We start from the raw sequence: 21300 nt of genomic DNA, 5'->3' as shown, positions 1-21300 counted from the left end.
TAGTCTTTCGCGAAAGTAATTAGGGTATTTATAAATGTAATAAAAATATTACTTAAATAAAATTTTGGAAAATTTTGTTTTGAAAATTATGCAAAAAAGTTGCATTAAGTGCAACTTTTTCTTTTTTTAATTCGTATCTAGAGGACTTCCTCTATCCATCGATACCCATAATTTATACCAAAACACTGTAGTTTAGTTAATGCCAAGTTTTGTTCAGGGAGACCCCACTGTGCGATCTAGCCATGTCCGTTCGTCTGTCTGTTGAAATCACGATAGGGCCCACAAGGGAGGAGCTAGACAGTTAAAATTTTAAATAAATATTCTCTATTGCTAAGGTTTGTTCGGTATTGAAAATGAGCAATATCGGTCCACGTTTTCGGATAGCCCCCATACAAGTAGACTTCCAAAAAACAGCTTTAACGGGCATAACTGATTTAGAAGTACGAGTATAGCGATGAAATTCGACACAAATAAGTCCCATATAAGCCAAAATCTTTCTACCAAATTTTTGACCCTACTCCCCATATACGGTCCCCTTCAGAAAATGACTTTAACAGTCATTACTGGCCTAAACATTCGAGTATAGCAATGAAATTCGCCAAAATCTTTCCGACAATTTTTTTTGAGGATCGGTCCATAATTGACCCTACCCCCATATAAGGTCCCTTTCAGAAAATGACTTTAACACTCATTCTAAGTTTCTTAAGGACCAAAAACTCTAAAAACTTTTTTGGGATCGGCCCATAAATGACCCTACCCTACCTAACGCTCATTAATGACTTAAAAATATGAATATAGTGAGGAAATTCAACACACATAAGTTTTATGGGAGCCAAAATCTCTCTACCAAATTTAGTGAGGATCGGTCCATAATTCACCATACAAGGCCCCCTTCAGAAAATGACTTTAACGTTCATTACTGGTTAAAAAATACGAGTATAGCGATAAAAATTGACACAAGTAAGTTCCTCGCGAGCCAAAATCAAATTGTATGTGGATCGGTCCATAATTGGCCCTACCCTCCATATAAGGTCCCCTTCAGAAAATTACTTAAACGATCTTTGCGGGCTTAAAAATACAAGGTATGAAATACAGTTATGAAATTCGACATAAGAAACTTTAATACGAACGTTAATCTTGCTACCGAATTTCATGCGGAATGTGGCGGTAATTCGCCCTACCCCGCATATAAGCCCCCTTTAGAAAATTACATTAACGCTAATTACAGGCATAAAAATATGAGTACATAGATCAATTATTGACCATACCCCTCATATAAGGTCCTCTTTAAAAATTTGATGGGGAGGAATTAGAAAATTACTAGTACAGCGATGAAAATCGACGTAAAATACTTCAATTTAAAAATTGAACAAAAATATATTGTTTTAAAAAATTAATATTTTTTTATTATTGTTATAATTGACTTAAGCCATATTCCTAATATCACCCTGATGTTTATAGGGGAGCATTCCTCTTACGGCATATGGTTTGATGGTGGGTATATGAGATTGATTTTGTGTTTTATTTAATTAAATTTCTGTTTACTGTTTTGTTTAATTCAATGTTTTGTTTCTTGTGTTTTTTTTGTGTATATTACCAATGTTCTATCTCTTTATTTTTGTTCTTTAATTTTTAGATAATTTGTTATACCCTACACCACTTTAGTGGGGAGGGTATATTGGGTTTGTGCTGATGTTTGTAACGCACAATAATATTGGTCCTACACCCACCTTAAAGTATACCAATCGGCTCAGAATCATTTTCTGAGTCGATTTAGCTATGTCCGTCCGTCTGTCCGTCCGTCCGTCCATGTAAACCTTGTAATCAAACTACAGGTCGCAATTTTGAAGATAATTCAATGAAATTTGGTATGTGATCTTCTATTGTCCCAGGGACGAAGCCTATTGAAAATGGTTAAGATCGGTCCATTATTTCACCTAGCCCCCATACAACTGAACCCCTCGAATAGGGCTTTTAAAACTTGTAATCAAACTACAGGTCGCAATTTCGGAGATAATTCAATGAAATTTAGCACATGATCTTTTATGGTACCGTAGACGAAGCCTATTGAAAATGGTTAACATCGGTCCATTATTTCACCTAGCCCCCATACAACTGAACCCCCGAATAGGGCTTTTAAAACTTGTAATCAAACTACAGGTCGCAATTTTGAAGATAATTCAATGAAAATTGGCACATGATCTTTTATGGTACCGTAGATGAAGCCTGTTGAAAATGGTTTACATCGGTCCATTATTTCACCTAGCCCCCATACATCTGAACCCCCGAATAGGGCTTTTAAAACTTGTAATCAAACTACAGGTCGTAATTTTAGAGATAATTCAATGAAATTTGGCATATGATCTTTTATGGTACCGTAGACGAAGCCTATTGAAAATGTTTTACATCGGTCCATTATTTCACCTAACCCCCATACAACTGAACCCCTCGAATAGGGCTTTTAAAACTTGTAATCAAACTACAGGTCGCAATTTCGGAGATAATTCAATGAAATTTGGCACATGATCTCTTATGGTACCGTAGATGAAGCCTGTTGAAAATGGTTTACATCGGTCCATTATTTCACCTAGCCCCCTTACAACTGAACCCGCCGAATAGGGCTTTTAAGTTCATAATTGTGTTTAATATACTCATATCTCGACAAAAAGCTGCAATAACCAAGTTGTATACAAGACTTGATGACCCCCACGAATTCCATAATAATAGGTTCTCATATGACCCTAGCCCCTATGAAAAGCCCCCATCAAAATTTCACTTAAATGTCCACAATTTTATTCAACAATAAACGGCTTAAGTATGTATATCTAAGGCAAGGTACAATTCAACTTAAATGCTTTATTATGGCAACTAAATCACATTATATTTTTGTCAAAGGTGTAGGGTATTATATGGTCGGCCTCGCCCGACTATAATTTCTTACTTGTTTTGTTTGTTTTAATGCTTTTATTTTGTTAAAAAGGGTCACAATTGTTTTTGTTTTATAAGTCACAGAATATTTGTTATTGTTTTGCAATATGTTCTTTTTACTTTACGTTTTAATGCATTCACTTGTACTGATGAAACTAGAATGATCTTACAAGATTTAGATATGCAAATAAGAAGTTTTTTCAGTACAAAAGGGAACAGGGAATAGCAAGTAAATAAATAACAAATAAAGGGTGTACCATACAATTATGTTAATACTAATACATACATACATACATACATACATACATACATACATACATAATTACATACATACATACATACATACATACATACATACATACATACATACATACAGACATACATACATACATACATACATACATACATACATACATACATACATACATACATACATACATACATACATACTACATACATACATACATACATACATACATACATACATACATACATACATACATACATACATACATACATACATACATACATACATACATACATACATACTACATACATACATACATACATACATACATACATACATACATACATACATACATACATACATACATACATACATACATACATACATACATACATACATACATACATACATACATACATACATAATACATAAAAATGACTTCAGAAGTAGTGAATTTGGAATCAAATAAAATGACATTTCTCTTATGACAAGATTGTGTTAAAAACAGTGATTAAAATTACTAATATATTAGTAACCAAAATGCATATTTTCTCCTATGCATACGTATGTAATATTAAAATATAAATATATTTTATGAATATAATATATTTAATTGCTCCCATTCGAAATATTTCTAGTATTTTTGCTAAAAATATAACAAAACGATAGTCGCGACTATCAGGTTACAATATTTTTACTATCAAACTTAAATATTATTTACTATAGGAAATGACTTATGGTCTAAAATTTAACATTTCATGTTGAACTTGAAAAATTATAAAATGTGAAAAATGTATGCAAGATATAACCAAATTTTATTTAGAAAATAATTGAAAACGTTTATATCTATGTATGTTTTATGTATATTATGGGAAAAATGTATGCATAAAATAACCAAATTTTAATTAGAAAATTTTTGAATTGAATTATTGAATGTATGTATTTATTAAATTTATGTTTAATTTTTATGTGGAGTATTAAAATGTATGTATTTGTATTGATTGTAATATAATTAGAAAAAAATTATATAAATACTTAGAGGATCATATGAATGTAAAAATATACACCTATCCCTCGTTTTGCACGATTTCGATTTAACACGATTTTTTTATTTCTCGTGTAAATCGAGGGATGAAAAATATCTCGTTTTGCACGATTTTTGTATTTAAATGAAAAAAAGCTTTCGACACAATTTATTGTAAATAAATAACTAAAACAACATTTATTTACTGATATTTAACTGTTTTATTAAAAATACAGATAATAAATATTATTCTGGCAACATTAATAATAGCATTAGAAAGGGAATTTCCCGTTTGTGTACTTAAACAATATAAATACTAAAATTGTACAGGTTATTTAACAGTTTTTTTTTAAATAACGATAATAATCAACGATATTTAAAAGGGGATTCCTCGATTATGTAGGTACATATACTGAAATTGGTTGAATATAACTTATTTTTTGCTTAACGGCTTATGTATTGTTTTTTTGCTCATAATATTTTTGTATGTATATTTTTGGTTTTTTCCAATTTGTATTGCATTTAATTTTTAAGTTTTATGAATTTTATAACTATTTTGGTTGTGAAATAAAATGGAATTGTTTATTTTTGTTTGCTTTGTTATGTTATTCACATTAAAACAAATAAAAGTATATTAAAAATACTATATATACCAGTTTTTGTAATTTTTTCGATTTACACGATTTTCCATACAAATTTTTTTGAATTCGTTTTATACGATTTTTTCGGGAACGAATCTATCGTGCAAATCGAGGGACAGGCGTATTCAAATATGTATATATGTATGTAAAAAATTGTTTTTACAGGCTATATTTAAACATATTGTTTGTAACAGGATGATATGAATATAAAGAAGAAACACTAACAATAAGTTTGTAAACAGGTAGTAATGCATTAGTAGTGTCTATGAAATGATCAATAATGAAGGAAATTATAGGTATTTTAGAAATTTGTAACAGGATGGCAAAAAATTAAGAGGGGACATAAAAACATAAAAAGTTGTTTTTGTAATTTTACATTGTGAAAGGTTAAAACAACAAAAATGTATGAGTGTATTACATACATATGCATGTATGTTTTTCATATGCATGTACATATACATATGTCACATTTCTATAAATTATTATTACATACTCTCAATTATCTTACAATAATGAATGAACAGGCGCGAAGAAAAAAATATATAGGTGTTAATAAATTTGCATATGCCATTGCCAACCTTTTGAATTTGCATGAGAGAGACTAAATAATAATGATATTTCTTTCCTCTTCTCTCCACCACAAATTCAAGTAAAGCAAAAAAAAAAGGATCTTGCGTAAACCATCTTTAAGGAATGTGCGTAAAATGATAAAGTAGGAAAGATAAGTTCTACTACAGGTCATTTTTATGACGAATGTATTTTTGCATCACACGTACATATCTTCTTCCCTCCACCAATTTAAAGGTAAAGCAAAAAATGACCTATCGTAATCCACCGTTATGGAATGTGCGTGAAAAGTAGGAAAGAAAAGTGCTGTTACAGGTCATTTTTATGACGAATGTGTTTTTTGTTATTGTTTCACACATACTTACATACATACATATGTATATACAAAACCAGATATAAATGGTGTTGCATATTTGAATATATTTTTACATTCATATGATTCTCTAAGTATTTATATAATTTTTTTCTAATTATATTACAATCAATACAAATACATACATTTTAATACTCCACATAAAAATTAAACATAAATTTAATAAATACATACATTCAATAATTCAATTCAAAAATTTTCTAATTAAAATTTGGTTATTTTATGCATACATTTTTCCCATAATATACATAAAACATACATAGATATAAACGTTTTCAATTATTTTCTAAATAAAATTTGGTTATATCTTGCATACATTTTTCACATTTTATAATTTTTCAAGTTCAACATGAAATGTTAAATTTTAGACCATAAGTCATTTCCTATAGTAAATAATATTTAAGTTTGATAGTAAAAATATTGTAACCTGATAGTCGCGACTATCGTTTTGTTTCGTGTTTTCGTCGGCACATACAGTGAATCAACTAAGTTTTTTGCCTACCTTTTTTTAAGAGAATTTTGTTTTTTGTTCATAAATAAAATTCAAAAAAACAGGTAAAAAGTAAAATTATGTTTTCCAATTGAAAATAGAGATTATGTAGAATGGGAAAACCAAGAAAAAATATTAAAATAATAATTTTGGTGCATTTGTTGTTGCATTTTATTATTTTTCATCAGAATTTGCACGTCAATAAAGTATTTTGCATATTGAAATTTCCAGTTAATTTCGTTGGGTTTTTCAAATTATTTTTTAATTGCTTTTTGGAATTTATTGTTTTATTGTTAAAAGGACACGTGTTAAGTATTTTTCAATTGTAATTTTCAAAAATCATATCCTTATTGTGTGAAACTGTGTTGTTATTTGCGTCAAAAATGTTTAAAGGGAAATACCGAGGCAATTCCAATATAAAAAATTAGTTTATATTTTTAGAACAAGTATAAATCAATGAAATTCAATTATGAGATGTTTAATCAATCATTAAAAAATATAAAATATAGAAATTGATGAAATAACACAAAGAATTATTAAAAAAACGCACTGAGTTGTCTTTCAAAATCTTTAACTGCCAAAGGAGAGCGACTTGTATCCAAGCAAAAACCACTGAAGTCCTCATTTTTCTTCTCCAAAGTCCATATACGAACTTAAAAGAATACTATGTTTAAATTTAGACCTCTAAACAGACCATAGGTTGCTTGGAAACAATATAAAGTGACCTATCGTGTGGTACGGGAAAAATACTTAATTTAGATATTTACAAATAGAGACTGTTCTCATCACCTAAGATCCACAAAAGCAATATTTTTCAGCTAATACATACACTTATATATAGTTAGAACCCAAATCAAGAATAACTATCCAAATCCAACTACGCCTACTGTATTTTATTCATAAAATAATACATTCAAAATCTGAGATAGAATATCAAGATTCTAGCATGTAATAGTTCTATAGTGGTAAACGGTGATATCCCCATACATAGAGTGGCTAGGATGGTACTTAGTGTTAGCTTTATTGAATAAGAATCAATATTATACAATTCTAAATGAAATTCACACAGTACTCCCCAAATAGATGGGGTTTCCGTAATGTAGTTTTTATTTACCAATACAAAATGACCAAAAACCCAGATTATATTTGTTATAATCTATAGATTTATACCCCACTAAAATTTTTTTCTAGGTCCAAATCCATTGATTTCCTAATATATCATGTATCCAATTCAAAATTACTTATTATTTTCGAAATTAAATCAAAGAAACGATAGATTTCATGTTAAGTCAAATATTGAAAAATTCTTATAGGTATATAGGATAATAAATCGGTTAAGAAATGTCCAAACTTAGTCGTTCCACTACTAAAATTTTATTCTAATACATAGGAGTAATAAAAATATTAAATTTTATAAAATAATACAGCAATATTAAAAAAATGAACAAAAAACCTAAAAAAGCAAAATACTTTATTGACCTTAAAAATTAACAATACGTTCACATTTTATCAAAAATCTCGTTAACTAATATCACGATTTTACTTTTTATGGTAGAAAATTAAAATATAAGATATTCTTTAATAAGTACAACAAACAAATTGCTTTATCTTGCTAAAAATAATTGTTCAGATAAAGTTTTTTTCTTAAAATTTATAAAATTTTACATAGGCAAATTACTTAATTGATTCACTGTATATGCTCTGCTTGCGTACATTTCATGTTCGTATATTACTGCTTGCATGGCTTCAATATTGTTGACTTCGAATAATTTGTGTAGGAAAATATTTTAATATTATAGGCAAGCCATATGAAATATATGTGGGTATTATAAATATGTTAGCGAGTTGCTGCGTAATATATTGTATGTGAAAACATTTTATATTTGTCTGTAAGCTGTAATATGCAATAGTTTGTATGGCTAAATATTTGTAGCAAAAATACTAGAAATATTTTGAACAGAACCATTTTTTAAATATGCATATTTTTAAATATGAGGTAAATGCATATTTATTGCAAAGTCAAAAATAAAAATATAAAAGCATCTACTAATATTTAAACTCTGGTTAAAAACCATTACTTCTTCAGGTCAGTACTTCCATGGAGTAAATTCTGCTTCTTTTTCGCTTCTTTGGAAGCTCTTTTTTTTTGCTGGGTAGATGGATTAGAAATTAAGTCTACTTTTCAGAAATTCATTATTTTTTATGAATTGGAAAATTTATGAAGGACTTTTTTACAAAATGTGTAAAAATATTTTTTGTTGAATTTTTGCGACAACAAAAATTCTAAAATTTAAATAAAATTTCTTTTTATGAATATCTTTTTGCGAAAATGTATGGTTAACTTTTTTAATAATAATGTAAGGTAATCAAGAACATATTGACCCATCTAAAATGGTTTACTATAATTTGATATCCACTATGCGATTTAAGAATTTTTGCCCTAAAGTTGAATTTAAGATAAAAATAGGCGTTTTTAGCAATCACTTGGCCCCTGGGTATTAATATTTAAAAAATACCTAAAAAAATTAAAATATTTAGATTTAGAATAAAGTAAAGTTAGCTTTAAAAAAAGTGTAAATGTGGGATTTGGGCCTCACGACAGACCCCATTATGGGTTAAATGATATTTAACTTGTATGAAACGACCGTTACATTTAGGACTGTAAGAGAGAATATGACGACAATATAAATTATATGACAAGAGATCGTTCTAGAAAACGGACGAGTAGCTTTCGATAGAAGGACGTTTTCGTCTATAATAGGGTAGAGTTGTCCAGCAGCCGCCGAAAAGTAAAGTTGTAGACTCAAAGTTGAAAGTTAATATAAGTTGTGAAGTTGATTTTGTATTAAAAGTGGTTAAAAGTTGTGAAGTGAATTAATTGTATTTTGTGTATTTAATTTGACTGTGAAATATTTAAAGTTAATATTATATTTAATTATTTAATATAAAACCCCTAGACTTAAGTAAATATTTTATAATAAGCCTATTAAATTAAAACAAATTTTGTTTAATTGATGTCATCAAACATGGGGATAATATAATCCCACAAATTGGGGACTCGTCCGGGATGTACCAATAGAAAAAGGAAAAGTGTTGAAAATAATAACTAAATTAACTGTTGACAATTTTGAAGTGTTAAGTAGTTGAAAAGTTGAACCGTGTTAATGTTTGAACATTTTTAAGTTGATTTGAAAGTTGACATGTTGTTGTTGAACTGATATTTTAAAGAGTGTAAAAGTGTAAATAAAAAACATTAATGTTTATGAAACACACATGAACAAACACCTTAAAAGCAATAGAGAACTTCTAGTGAAGAAAAGAAAAGACAGCAAAAACAGAGAGAGAATCTTTATTTATTTTTTACAAAAGTGAAGAAAAAACAAGGAACACAAAGTGCAGTGAAAAGCATCTTTCTGGAAAGTTTTATAAAAACTGAAAAGAAAAAAATTTTAACGAGTACAAACAAGTGTTTGGTTGCTGAGAGTGACGGTTAAGTTTAAATTTTACGAGCAGAAATCAACTTATTTATATGTTATAAACATAGCGAGTAAAGCTTTTTGCATTGGTTTATGAAAGCAACGAGTGAAAGCTGTGCTGACAAGTTGTGGTAAATAGACAATAGTGATCCCAAGTGACGACAAAAGACAAATATTTACATGTGGATGTTTGCTGATTCGAAAGCTTTGCCACTAAGCAAAACAGACGAGTGAGCAGCTGCTGTTAAAAGTGGAGAATGTAGATCGAGCTTTTATTTAACAGAGGATAAGTAGCATATAATATTGTTAATACTTTTACATTTTTGAATGTATGTATGTTAAGTTGGTAAAAGTTGAAAAGCATTCAAGTTTTTATTTAACAGAATTTTTAAGTTGAATTTTAAGATCATGTAAAGTAGTTTGTTAAAATTCCTGTGTTGTGTATGTATGTATAAAAATGCTCAAGTGTAATTTATGAAGTTTTGTGGATGTTAATGTTAAAGTTCTATAACAGTTTCTGTTAAATTCTACAGTCATTATTTATGTCATGGATAAATTGTTAAAAGTTTCATTTTATTGAGAAACTTCTAGAATATCTAAGATGGAAACTTCTGTATAGTATTTTTGTAATAATTTATTTTTCTTATATTTTTTTTGGAAATTTGTGAAGTTGTAAAGTTGTTGCTGGGTATTTAGAAAAATGGACGTGGACAGTATTATGTTATTGAACTGCGAGGCATTGTGCAATAAGTTGCGTGAGTTAGGGTTGGACGCGACAGGTTGGAATACAGTTTTACGTGACAGGCTCCTCCAACACTTCGGTCATCAAATCGATGGGGACGGTTCGGAATCGGTAAATTCTGAATACCAGGATATAGGTGTTAGGTTATATCCGGAAGCTCGTCAATGTAGTTCCGTTTTCACCTTAAAAGGCATCTGCTATGGCTTTAGTTTGTAATTGGGTACAGGATTTTGAAGAGAATGCCGAGACAGTTGGATGGAACGAAATACAAAAATTTGTCTATGGGAAACAGTTGTTAAGAGAAGCAGCTAAAATGTTCGTTCGAAGTCAGTTCAGTTTGAAAGATTGGGGATAATTAAAAAAGGCATTGAAGAGTTTGGCGAACTATTATCGGCATCAGAAATCCACCGAGTTTTGAGAAATCGTCGTAAGGGTCAGAATGAAAGCCTTCGTGAGTATTTATATGCTCTGATGGAAATTAGACTAATTTGTTGAAGGCATACCTGATTCGCGATTCAATAAAAGCATTTTATATCAGGCAAAGACGGTTGAGCAGATTAAGATCTATGAAAAGGTGCGTAACTCGTCGAATAAGGATAATAACAAGAACATATCCCCGGAAGTTAATGTTAAGAAGGAAAAGGGTGGTGGAAGTAGAAATTGTTTTTAATGTGGAAGTTCCGATCACATGGCAAAGAACTGCGATCAAAGGCAATTCAAGTGTTTCCGATGTAACGATTTCGGCCATCGTGCGGCAGACTGTAATGTCGAACGTCGAAAATTGAAAGGTGCTGGTCTAGGAGTATTTTATTCTGAAGGTTACTTTGATGCAACAGTTTATATTGATAATATTCCGTTGAAAATGCAATTTTACGTTGTGAAATCTGAGGATATAGGGTATCCAGCTGTTTTAGGCACTAACCTACTGCAGTATGTAGATTTCTTAATATCTGAGAAAGGAGTAAGGTTGATTCCTAAGGCCACAGATGAAATTGAAAGTGGAATAATTGAAGTTGACTATACCAAAGTTGAAAACCCAACTGACGTACGAAAAAGAATGAATTATATTATGGCGGATCAGACGAATAGTGTTGCGTCGGTAAATGGTAAACTAAAGGAAAGAATGCTGACATCAATCGGCTAAAAGAACCGGATGCAAAATTCGACGCAAAAATTTTTATAATATTGGTGAAACTAGAGCGGATGAAGAGATTAACGCCGGGATGCACCTGAGAGAAAACCGCAGAATCAAAGGGAAATGTGAAATCAAAAATCCTGTTTCTATAAAGCGTACCCAATATGACGATAACAGAGATCAAAGAGGAAAATACTATCTTCGTGAAATTGACAAAGTTGGCAATGAAGAAGGTTAACTTGTATGAAACGACCGTTACATTTAGGACTGTAAGAGAGAATAAGACGACAATATAAATTATATGACAATAGATCGTTCTAGAAATAAGAGAGCTTGACGAGACCATAAAAAACGGACGAGTAGCTTTCGATAGACGGACGTTTTCGTCTATAATAGGGTAGGCCAGCAGCCGCCGAAAAGTAAAGTTATAGACTCGAAGTTAAAAGTTGATATAAGTTGTGGAGTTGATTTTATATTAAAAGTGGTTAAAAGTTGTGAAGTGAATTAATTGTATATTGTGTATTTAATTTGACTGTGAAAATATTTAAAGTTAATATTATATTTAATTATTAAATATAAAACCCCTAGACTTAAGTAAATATTTTATAATAAACCTATTAAATTAAAACAAATTGTGTTTAATTTATGTCATCAAACATCGGAATAATATAATCCCACATAAATTATATAGCAAAAAATCGCCGAATCTCCTGTACCCACCATCAAACCGCATGCCGTAAAAGGAATGCTCCTCTATAAACATCAGAGTGATATTACTCATCAAATTAACTGAAGACGACCTTATATGAGAGGTAGGGTGAATTATTGATCGTTTTATATAAAATTTTTTAGACCGATTTAGGTTCATATAAAACTTGTTTACATCGAATACCATCGCTGTAATCGCATTTAATGCCAGTAATTAGTGTTAGAAGGATTTTAACTCGTATAAAACTTATGTGTGTCGAATTTCATTGCTTTAGTCGTATTTCTAAGCCAGTAATGAGCTCTTAAAGTCATTTTCTGAAGGGGAGCTTATATGGGGATCAATTATATGCCGAATCTCATAAAAGTCAGTAAAAAGGTTTTGGCTCGTAAGAAACTTATTTATGTCGAATTTCATCTCTATACTAGTAATTATAGGGGGAAGGGTGAATTATATACCGATCCATATACAATTTTGTAGAGAGGTTTTGGCTCGTCAAAGACTTTCTTATTTAAAATTTCATCGCTATACTCGTATTTGTAAGCCTGTAATGAGAGTTAAAGTTATTTTCTGAAGGGGACCTTATATGAGGAGTAGTGTCAATTATGGACCCATCCACATAAAATTTGGTAGAGGGGTTTTGGCTTGTATTAAACTTACTTACGTCAAATTTCATTGCTATACTCGTATTTTTAAGCCAGTAATAAGCGTTGAAGTCATTTTCTGAAGACGACCTTAAGCTGGAGGTTCACACCACGCATTCTACGCTTCTTCGCGGCTGTCAAAAAAGTTGTATCAATGTTGTTGTGTGCTACAAGTTACAAGCACAAATGCGTAGGATGCCTTGACGCGTAGAATACTTAAAGTAGATCTACTTTCTACTTTTGTAAGCGTCATAAGCGGCGCACGAATATGTCAGCTGATTTTGACAATTTATATTCTATTTTTAATGTGCATTTATCAATTTTAATGAACTAAAACGAGTTAAATTGTGAAAATATAAATAAAAAACTTAAAAAAACACGAAGTTCTTTGTAAATAAAGTAAAAAATTTACGCTTAAGAAGCGTAGCATGTAACTTGATGCGTAGGATGCAAAGAAGGTATGAAAAGCACGAAATGCTTTGGTGCGAAGACGCGTAGTGTGGACCTCCAGCTTTATATGGAGGGTAGGGTCAATATGAACCGATCCACATAAAATTTGGTAGAGAGGCTTTCGCTCATAAGAGACTTCCTTATATCAAATTTCATCGCTATACTCGCATTTTCAAGCTCACATGAAACTTATAAGCAGATATGCCCGTTAAAGCTGTTTTTGAGGGTCCACTTATATGGGGGGTATCCGAAAACGTAGACCTATATTAACCATTTTCAATACCAAACAAACCTTTCCTGTAGAGAATATTTATTCCTTTCGGACTCTATCGTGTTTTCAACAAACAGACGAACGGACATGGCTAGATCGTCATAGAATTTAATAAGAACCCAAAATGTATATACTTTTGTGGGTCTATGACAAATATTTCGATGTGTTACAAACGGATACCCACCATCCTCTTTGGTGGTGGGTATAAAAACAGATATATATGATGATATACAAAACTGCAATAAGGTCAGTAAAACCGTTGAAAATTTAATCTTCAAATGCGAATATCTCCTAAGCTATAAGATACAATTGATATAGTAATCGATGAGTATATTCTATATGTGTAAGTTTTTTGTGATCAGAATACAAACGTAGAAATGCCTCGCATTGCGGACATCTGACCCTTTTTTGGCGTAGACGGGTAAAATTTTGAAATGAGATGTATTATCTCTAATCAATCAAAAATCAATAATGTAAATGTACATTATTTGGTCTCAGATTAATATTTCTCAATGTTAAACAAGGAATAACAAACTCATATGTACTGGGAAAAAACGGTTTTTATTGCAAATTTCGGTTTATCGTGAACCGATTTGTGAAAACGTCGATTTTCTGTTAATCCGATTTCTGAGTCTCGTTTTACCGGTTTCAAAAAATTTTAAATTTTAGTACCAAATCGTATGTTTTATTTGATCCTTTCAGAAATAGTAACAGAAAACTATTCTTACAAAAACTTATATAAAAATGTAATTTTTTTTAAATTTCATATACAAAATTTTAATTTTTTGTATAATTATATATTAAAGTCAGATTTGAAATATGTATGTATGTTCAGCGGATTAAAAAACAATTTTATTCTCAACCCAATTATATTGTCAATTATGTTGATTACAAAATGCTTAATTCTCAAGCTTGGTATTCTGTTCAAAATTTCACGTGAAATTTTTAAAAACTTCATACAAAAAAATTTTATGGAAAAATGTTGCTGATTTAGTACTTTGTTTGTATTGTTGAAAAACATGTGAAATGTTTCTAACAACATTTCAGCAACATTTTTTCAATTGTATGAAATAATATAGACTCTAGTAAGTTCACATGAAATTTTAAATAAAAGTTTATTAACATGTCTTTAATTATTGGAGACCATGTGTCGTCCAATATCCATTATATATTACGTTTTATTTCATAACAAAGAATAAATAAGAAATGAAACTGTTGTCAAAAGTACCTAAGTCTACTGTCATCCGGTACCTAACTCTAAGAATGTATTAGTAGAATTCTCAAGTCAACATAGTTGCAAAAAATCGTATTGAAAAATATTGAAAAAAAAATTTTACATTTCAATTTATACTTTGAAAGGTTTCTTAAGATATTTTGCACATATTTTATCTACAAACATTTTATAAACACGTCTATTTGTTTTTTAATCTATAATATTGAAAAAATAAATTATTTATTTGAAATATCTTTTTCGTTTACCATACGAAAATTTACAACATTGTTTTTCTTAGTTTTAATTTCAACCAACAAAAATTCAATGTCAAAAAATAAAAAATATTTTTTTTTTCGTTTGTAAAAAATATATTATTTTCGGGCTATTAAATGTGTTTAAATTGTGCAAAAAAAATATAAAATATAATGTTAAGTGATAAAAATATTTCAAAGTGCTATTATCCTCAAATTTTCGCGAAAAAGTTTTGAAGATTGGAGAGAGAATAAAATTATTACATATGTGTTGGATTTACACAGCACTCGTCTGTGAGAAGAGCGTAATGTTATTGTTGTAAAAAAATGACAGCGTTTCACTTCTTGTTTATTCTTTGTTTCATAACTTAAATACAATTTTCATTCAAAAAAGTTTTTTCAAAACAAATTGAAAAAAAAATAATTTTCTTTTTAATTTATTTTTCAATTTAAATTTGCCAAACAAATCATTTGGTTTTGTTTGCGTATATAACCGATAAAAACGACTAATTTTATTATATCCCTAGGTAGATAACACTGATACATTTAAATTTTTCAAATGAAATTTTAAAAGTTTATAAACCTCTTTCACGACTTCAAACTTCTTTATACATTAAACTAATAGTTAATTTTTTCAGATATCAAACCCTATTCCGACGATTTTTTCATTTCAAAGGAACGTTTTACATCCATTACCTGTTTCTTAACATTCAATTTATTTGCTATGTTAGGAAGTTTAATGACATCTTGGTATCAATGGCCCAAAGCAAATTTGTTATGTATACCTGTCATACTGCGTGCTGTGTTTCTACCTTTGTTTTTGTTCTGCAATTATATACCGAAAAGTACAATAAGATCGCTTCCCGTGATTATTACTAACGACTGGGCTTACTGGCTAATAGCTATCATTATGTCCTTCAGCTCTGGATATTTAAGGTAATTTTTTTAAAAGAATTAATTACCAGTTATAATTGTAATATAATTTTAGCTCTTTGGGAATGATGTATGCTCCACAGATGGTATTACCAAAATATCAAATTACAGCAGGGATGTTTGCTGCTGCTATGTTAATAACGGGTATTTTTTCAGGAATTCTATTTTCTTTTATTTTACCTTCTTTGGTTGCTATTTAATCATTTTATTTAGAATTAGTAATATAAATAAATTCGCAACAAAACAGTAAAGCATTTTGTTTATTCGAAGTTACATACATATTTTTACGGTTGCTTATTATTTTCCATATTATTAACAATAGGTAAGTACTTTGCAGTATTTCACAAGATTTCTGCAAAAATAAATTTTTATAATTATTGAAAAAAAAATCAATCTATCTGTTCTGTTAAGTAAGGCGAAGTCATCAAGGCTGCTGATTTTTCTTTTTTCTTGGACCAGTACTCAGGGGATGACCCCTAATCATGCAATCATGCAGTGCATTGTGCTGGAACTAGGAAAATAGGTTGTGGGAGGGAGAATAGAGTTTGTTTACATTTGATTTAAACCTTTTCACATTGAAAGTGGCGGGGAATACTTCAGCAGGAAGTTTGTTCCACATACGAAGAGTGCGGCTGATCGATCACAAATGGGCGTGTTCTTGATGAAAAATATACGGCTATCGGGAATGAGTTTCCTATTTTTTATTTGTTAATTTAAAACGTGCATCGGTTGTGCCAAAATTAATCAATTAATCTTTATTCTGAAAAAAATGTTGTTTTTAAAGGAAAAAACAAACAGTGTACTTCGATACCCTCATCGAAATGTACTAAAATATACATATATTTTTATTGTAAATATATATACATATACATATCTGTAATATCAAAAAGTCCCCTTTTAGAGAAATCTATAAATTTGATTTTATGATTCTAGTGTCAATAACACAGACAACTGAAAAAAAGAGTTGAAGAACGAAAAAGTACCAGACAGTGCCTTTTTATGGATTTTCATTAAATAAGGATGATGCATGTGGAATTTTCAACCAGGAATTTCTAACATACAGATTTTTATATTATAAAAAATTGTGTTTAATTTTAGAAAACTCAAAAAGTGCCAGTTGAAGTAAGAATAGTAAAAAAAAAAATTACAAAACATTATTTAATTTCATGTTCCTAAGTTCAATATTATAGAATATTCAAAAAATATCAGTTAAAGAACAAAAAAGTGCCAGAAAATACTCCAGTTTAAATCACTCACTCAAGTCCCTGATTGCTTAGTTTTATGTTTCAGGTTCATTATAATAGAAAACTCAAAAAGTACCAGTTGAAGAATGAAAAATTACCAAATGGTCCCCTTTTATAGAATCGCTTAAACTCCGGTCTCCACATGCTTAATTTCATGTTTCTAGGTTTAGGTTAGGTTAGGTTACGTGGGTTGCTCGCTAGCAAGCCCATTGTGATACCCTTAGAATTACCATTCCCTAGCGATGAGAGAATGGTTACCCTCCCTAATTTCGTTGACTACTTGGTTCGTTCGGTCTCCATGTAAACCAGCCGGTGCTTTTAATAAAACCAATCATGTTTATCAGTGACGCATCTCTGAGACAGTCTAGATCATGAAAAAGAGCTCTACCCAGATAGAGTAGTCTGTGCTCTTGTAAGGCTGGACAGTCACATAGAAAGTGTTGTACCGATTCCACTTCCTCTTCGTCCAAGCAGCTTCTACAGTAGCTATGATTTGGGTAGCCCATACGTTCTGACATATGTCCAATCATACAGTGCCCAGTAATTATACCAGTTAGAAGCCTAATCGAGTTCTTACCAAGAGATAAGAGGGTCTTAGTCCTGTCCGTTGTCAGAGTGGGCCAGAGCAGTCTCGATATTCTACAAGTGGTGAGATTTGACCACCTGAGTTCCGTCTCACTCAGAGCCCATTCATCTATCAGTTTTGATAGGGTCGTCAGGGGAGCGTGAATATTCTTTTGCGCAAGGGTTAAGTCCAGGGACGACCCTTTGGTTGCGCATTCATCAGATATTTCATTTCCCCGGATGCCCTCATGTCCTGGAACCCATATCAACTCAACGTGATGTTGTGTCAGTTGTGCCAACGATTGAATGCAATTGAGAAGACATTCCGACTTAATGACATTGGAGTTAAGAGCCTTGATTGATGCAAGGCTGTCCAAGTATATATGTATAGTCGAATTTTCGAGATTTAGCTCCCGGATTCTTCTCGCGGCAGTATAGATGGCATATATCTCTGCCTGAAGGACCGTGCAGGTGTCAGGTAGTCGAAGAGACAGTAGAAGATTTAGTTTATCGGAGAAGATTCCCGATCCCGTGCCTCTTTCTGTCTTTGAGCCATCTGTGTAGATTGAGATCACGTCATCCCTTAGAACAGTATTCGCGGCCCAATCATCCCTTGTCGGTATTTTGGTCTTGAATGACCTATTAAAATTCAGTGTAGATAGAATGTAATCTGTTTCCTGCCCCATGATAGGCCTGCCTATCTTTTGTAGGATGGTGCCATGACCGTTCGACTCTTTAAGTCGTAGAGCAGATTTAGCAGAAATGCATTTGATGTATATATCAAGGGGAGTTATGTTCAGCATCGTCTCTAGACTAGCCTGAGGGGTGGAACTCAAACAGCCAGTGATTGCAAGACATGCCAATCTTTGTACCTTGTTCAGAATAGAGAGATAAGTCTTGGTATCCACCGCTCTCCACCAAACAAGAGCTCCGTAGGTCAAGATAGGTCTTATGACCGCGATGTACATCCAATGCACAATGTATGGTTTAAGACCCCATCTTTTCCCAAAGGTTTTCTTACATATATAGAAGGCACATAATGCCTTCTTCATTCGACTCTCAGCATTACGTTTCCACGTGAGTTTAGAGTCTAGGATTACGCCAAGATATTTGGCTTCGCTTGAGGTGTTCAAAATGGTACCATCCAAACGCGGAGGTCTGAATTCTGGAATTTTGTACCTCTTGGTGAAAAGAACCAGTTCAGTTTTGGCCGGGTTGACACCCAGACCGTTTTCCTTGGCCCATGATAGTAGAACGCTGAGGGCTGATTCCATGAGTTCACTTATTGTGGGAAGAAACTTCCCTTGAATAAGGAGCACGACGTCGTCAGCATATGCGACTACTTTGAAGCCCATCCTACTGAGTCTGAAAGGATTTTATTCACGACAAGATTCCACAGGAGTGGAGAGATAACACCACCTTGTGGTGTGCCCCTTGTCACGACTTTCCTTGTCTTGCCAATACCCATATTAGAGTTAATGGCCCTACTCTTAAGCATGTTTTCTGTCCAGTTTTTTATCCGCTGATCGACACCTAGGTCACCCAGTGCATCGACTATTGCGGATATGTTCACGTTGTTAAACGCACCTTCAACGTCCAAGAAAGATGCCATAACATATTCCTTTATGTCAAGTGCCTTCTCTACGGTTCCGACAACGTCATGTAAGGCTGTCTCCACCGACCTTCCTTTCAGGTATGCGTGTTGTGCTCTACAGAAGTTATCAGGAGAGATAATGTTCCTGACATGGATGTCGACCAATCTTTCCAATGTTTTCAATAAAAACGATGACAGACTGATCGGCCTATAGTCTTTGGCGGTACTATGGTTTACTTTTCCCGCTTTGGGGATAAATACCACTGTAACCTCTCTCCATACTTTAGGAATGTATCCTGTTTCCAGGCTGCTCCTAAATATCATAATTAGCCATGGCATGATAGTGGTGATCGATTTTTGGAGTAGTGCTGGGAATATGCCATCTGGCCCTGGGGTTTATAGGAAAGATGAAGGATGACACCGCCCAAGAAATTTTCTCCATACTAACAATGGAACTGACTAATTCACTTATGTGGATTCGAGAAGCTGCGAGGTGCTCCAAAGTGGAGCCTTCATTTTCATCATCTCTGCAACCCGGAAAGTGTGTCTCCATAAGTAGTTCCAGAGTTTCGGTGCTACTTTCAGTAAAGTTACCATCCGGTTTCATCAGGAATCCAGGCGTACCGGGGTCTTTGGATAGCACCTTACGTAGACGTGATGCCTCCGTGGTACTCTCAAGCTCCTCCCAGAAACGCTTCCAGGATTCCTTCTTACCCCTTCTGGTTTCCCTCTTGAAAGTATTGAAGCTTTGACGATAGTCGTCCCAGCTTAACGGTTTCTGACCCCTCTTCGCTTTATGAAATAGTTTCCTACATTCTTTCCTTAGCTGCATTAGTTTAGGATTCCACCATGGTTGCCGGAATTTCCTAGGTACCTGCCGCATCCTACATGAAGCATAGTAGGCTTCCCTTAAAGTCCTGGATAGATAATCTACTGAGTCGTCCAAGTCCTGTGTACCATGCAGTCCATCCGTTTCCGGAGGTGGTATGGTATCAATCAGATTACCGAATTTGACCCAGTCGGTTTTCCTAGGATTTCTAAAGGGGTTTTCCCTAGCCATCGTAAGCTGTATCGTAAAGATTATTCTGTGATGATCAGAGAATGAGCACTCGAGTGAAACTCTCCAATCAAGAATTCTGACTGAGTCAGTGTTCCCTACCAAAGTAATATCAATGACCTGTTCCCTGATCCTATTGAAAAACGTTGGTCTATTACCCCTATTGCAAACACTAAGGTTAGTAGTTAGAAGGTATTGAAGTAAACACTCACCCCTGTCATTTATATCCGAGCTCCCCCACAGAGTATGATGGGCATTAGCATCACATCCTATGACAAGATCATGGCCCCTTGTATCACACCATTCTATTAGTGTGCGTACGGCACGTGAGGGCGGATTGTCTTCGTCGTACGGTAGGTACACAGATGATATAATTAGAGTTGGTAGCCCCTGTCGCTCTAATGCAACTACCGTTAAATCACCAGAACTGTAATTAGATAGAAGGAAAACTTTAATGTCTTTCATGACCAAAATACAGCTCCTTATTTTACCTTCAGGGATTGGAGAGAGGAGCACATAGTTTCGTGACCAGACGCCTCGAACTTTACTGGCTGCAAGCCAGGGTTCTTGGATTAAGGCCACGTGGATAACTTCCTTCTCCATAAAGCGCAGCAAGTCGTCCGTTACTGCTTCGGAGTGGTGCAGATTAATCTGTACCATCCTCAGGCCGCTTGGACTCATCACTGCGTTTCTCTGCGGGCAAGATCAACCGAAGTTGGTTGAGCCCGTACTTTATGACGCCTTGAGAGG

At 32.4% G+C, this 21300-nt stretch overlaps 2 protein-coding genes across 3 annotated transcripts in view; one reads left to right on the top strand and one right to left on the bottom strand.

Moving 5' to 3' along the window:
- The window catches only part of LOC119606699 (equilibrative nucleoside transporter 1), a 201201-nt gene extending 184859 nt beyond the window's left edge, over nt 1-16342 (top strand). Inside the window, exons 6-7 of one of the 2 annotated variants that reach the window (XR_005231677.1) lie at nt 15784-16094; nt 16147-16331. Coding sequence is in view for 1 of the 2 variants with exons in the window: in XM_037960268.1 (XP_037816196.1) it covers nt 15797-16094; nt 16147-16291 (443 nt within the window). In the remaining variant the exon portion in view is untranslated. Of the gene's footprint in view, nt 1-15783; nt 16095-16146 lie in introns of both variants that reach the window. The other variant, XM_037960268.1, reaches the window with a different exon arrangement.
- A 3464-nt stretch (nt 16343-19806) lies between these two features.
- Nucleotides 19807-20553, bottom strand: LOC119606701. The gene has a single exon (XM_037960270.1). The coding sequence runs from the start codon at nt 20551-20553 to the stop codon at nt 19807-19809; it is 747 nt and encodes a 248-aa protein (XP_037816198.1).
- Nucleotides 20554-21300: the final 747 nt, after the last annotated feature.

This window comes from Lucilia sericata, unplaced genomic scaffold, assembly GCF_015586225.1.
Source record: "Lucilia sericata isolate MDLA Ls3-8-SP2 unplaced genomic scaffold, ASM1558622v1 Contig000613F_arrow, whole genome shotgun sequence".
NCBI classification, from domain to species: domain Eukaryota; kingdom Metazoa; phylum Arthropoda; class Insecta; order Diptera; family Calliphoridae; genus Lucilia; species Lucilia sericata.
Note: the sequence above shows the minus strand (reverse complement) of the source record. Positions and strands in the feature narration are given on the sequence as shown.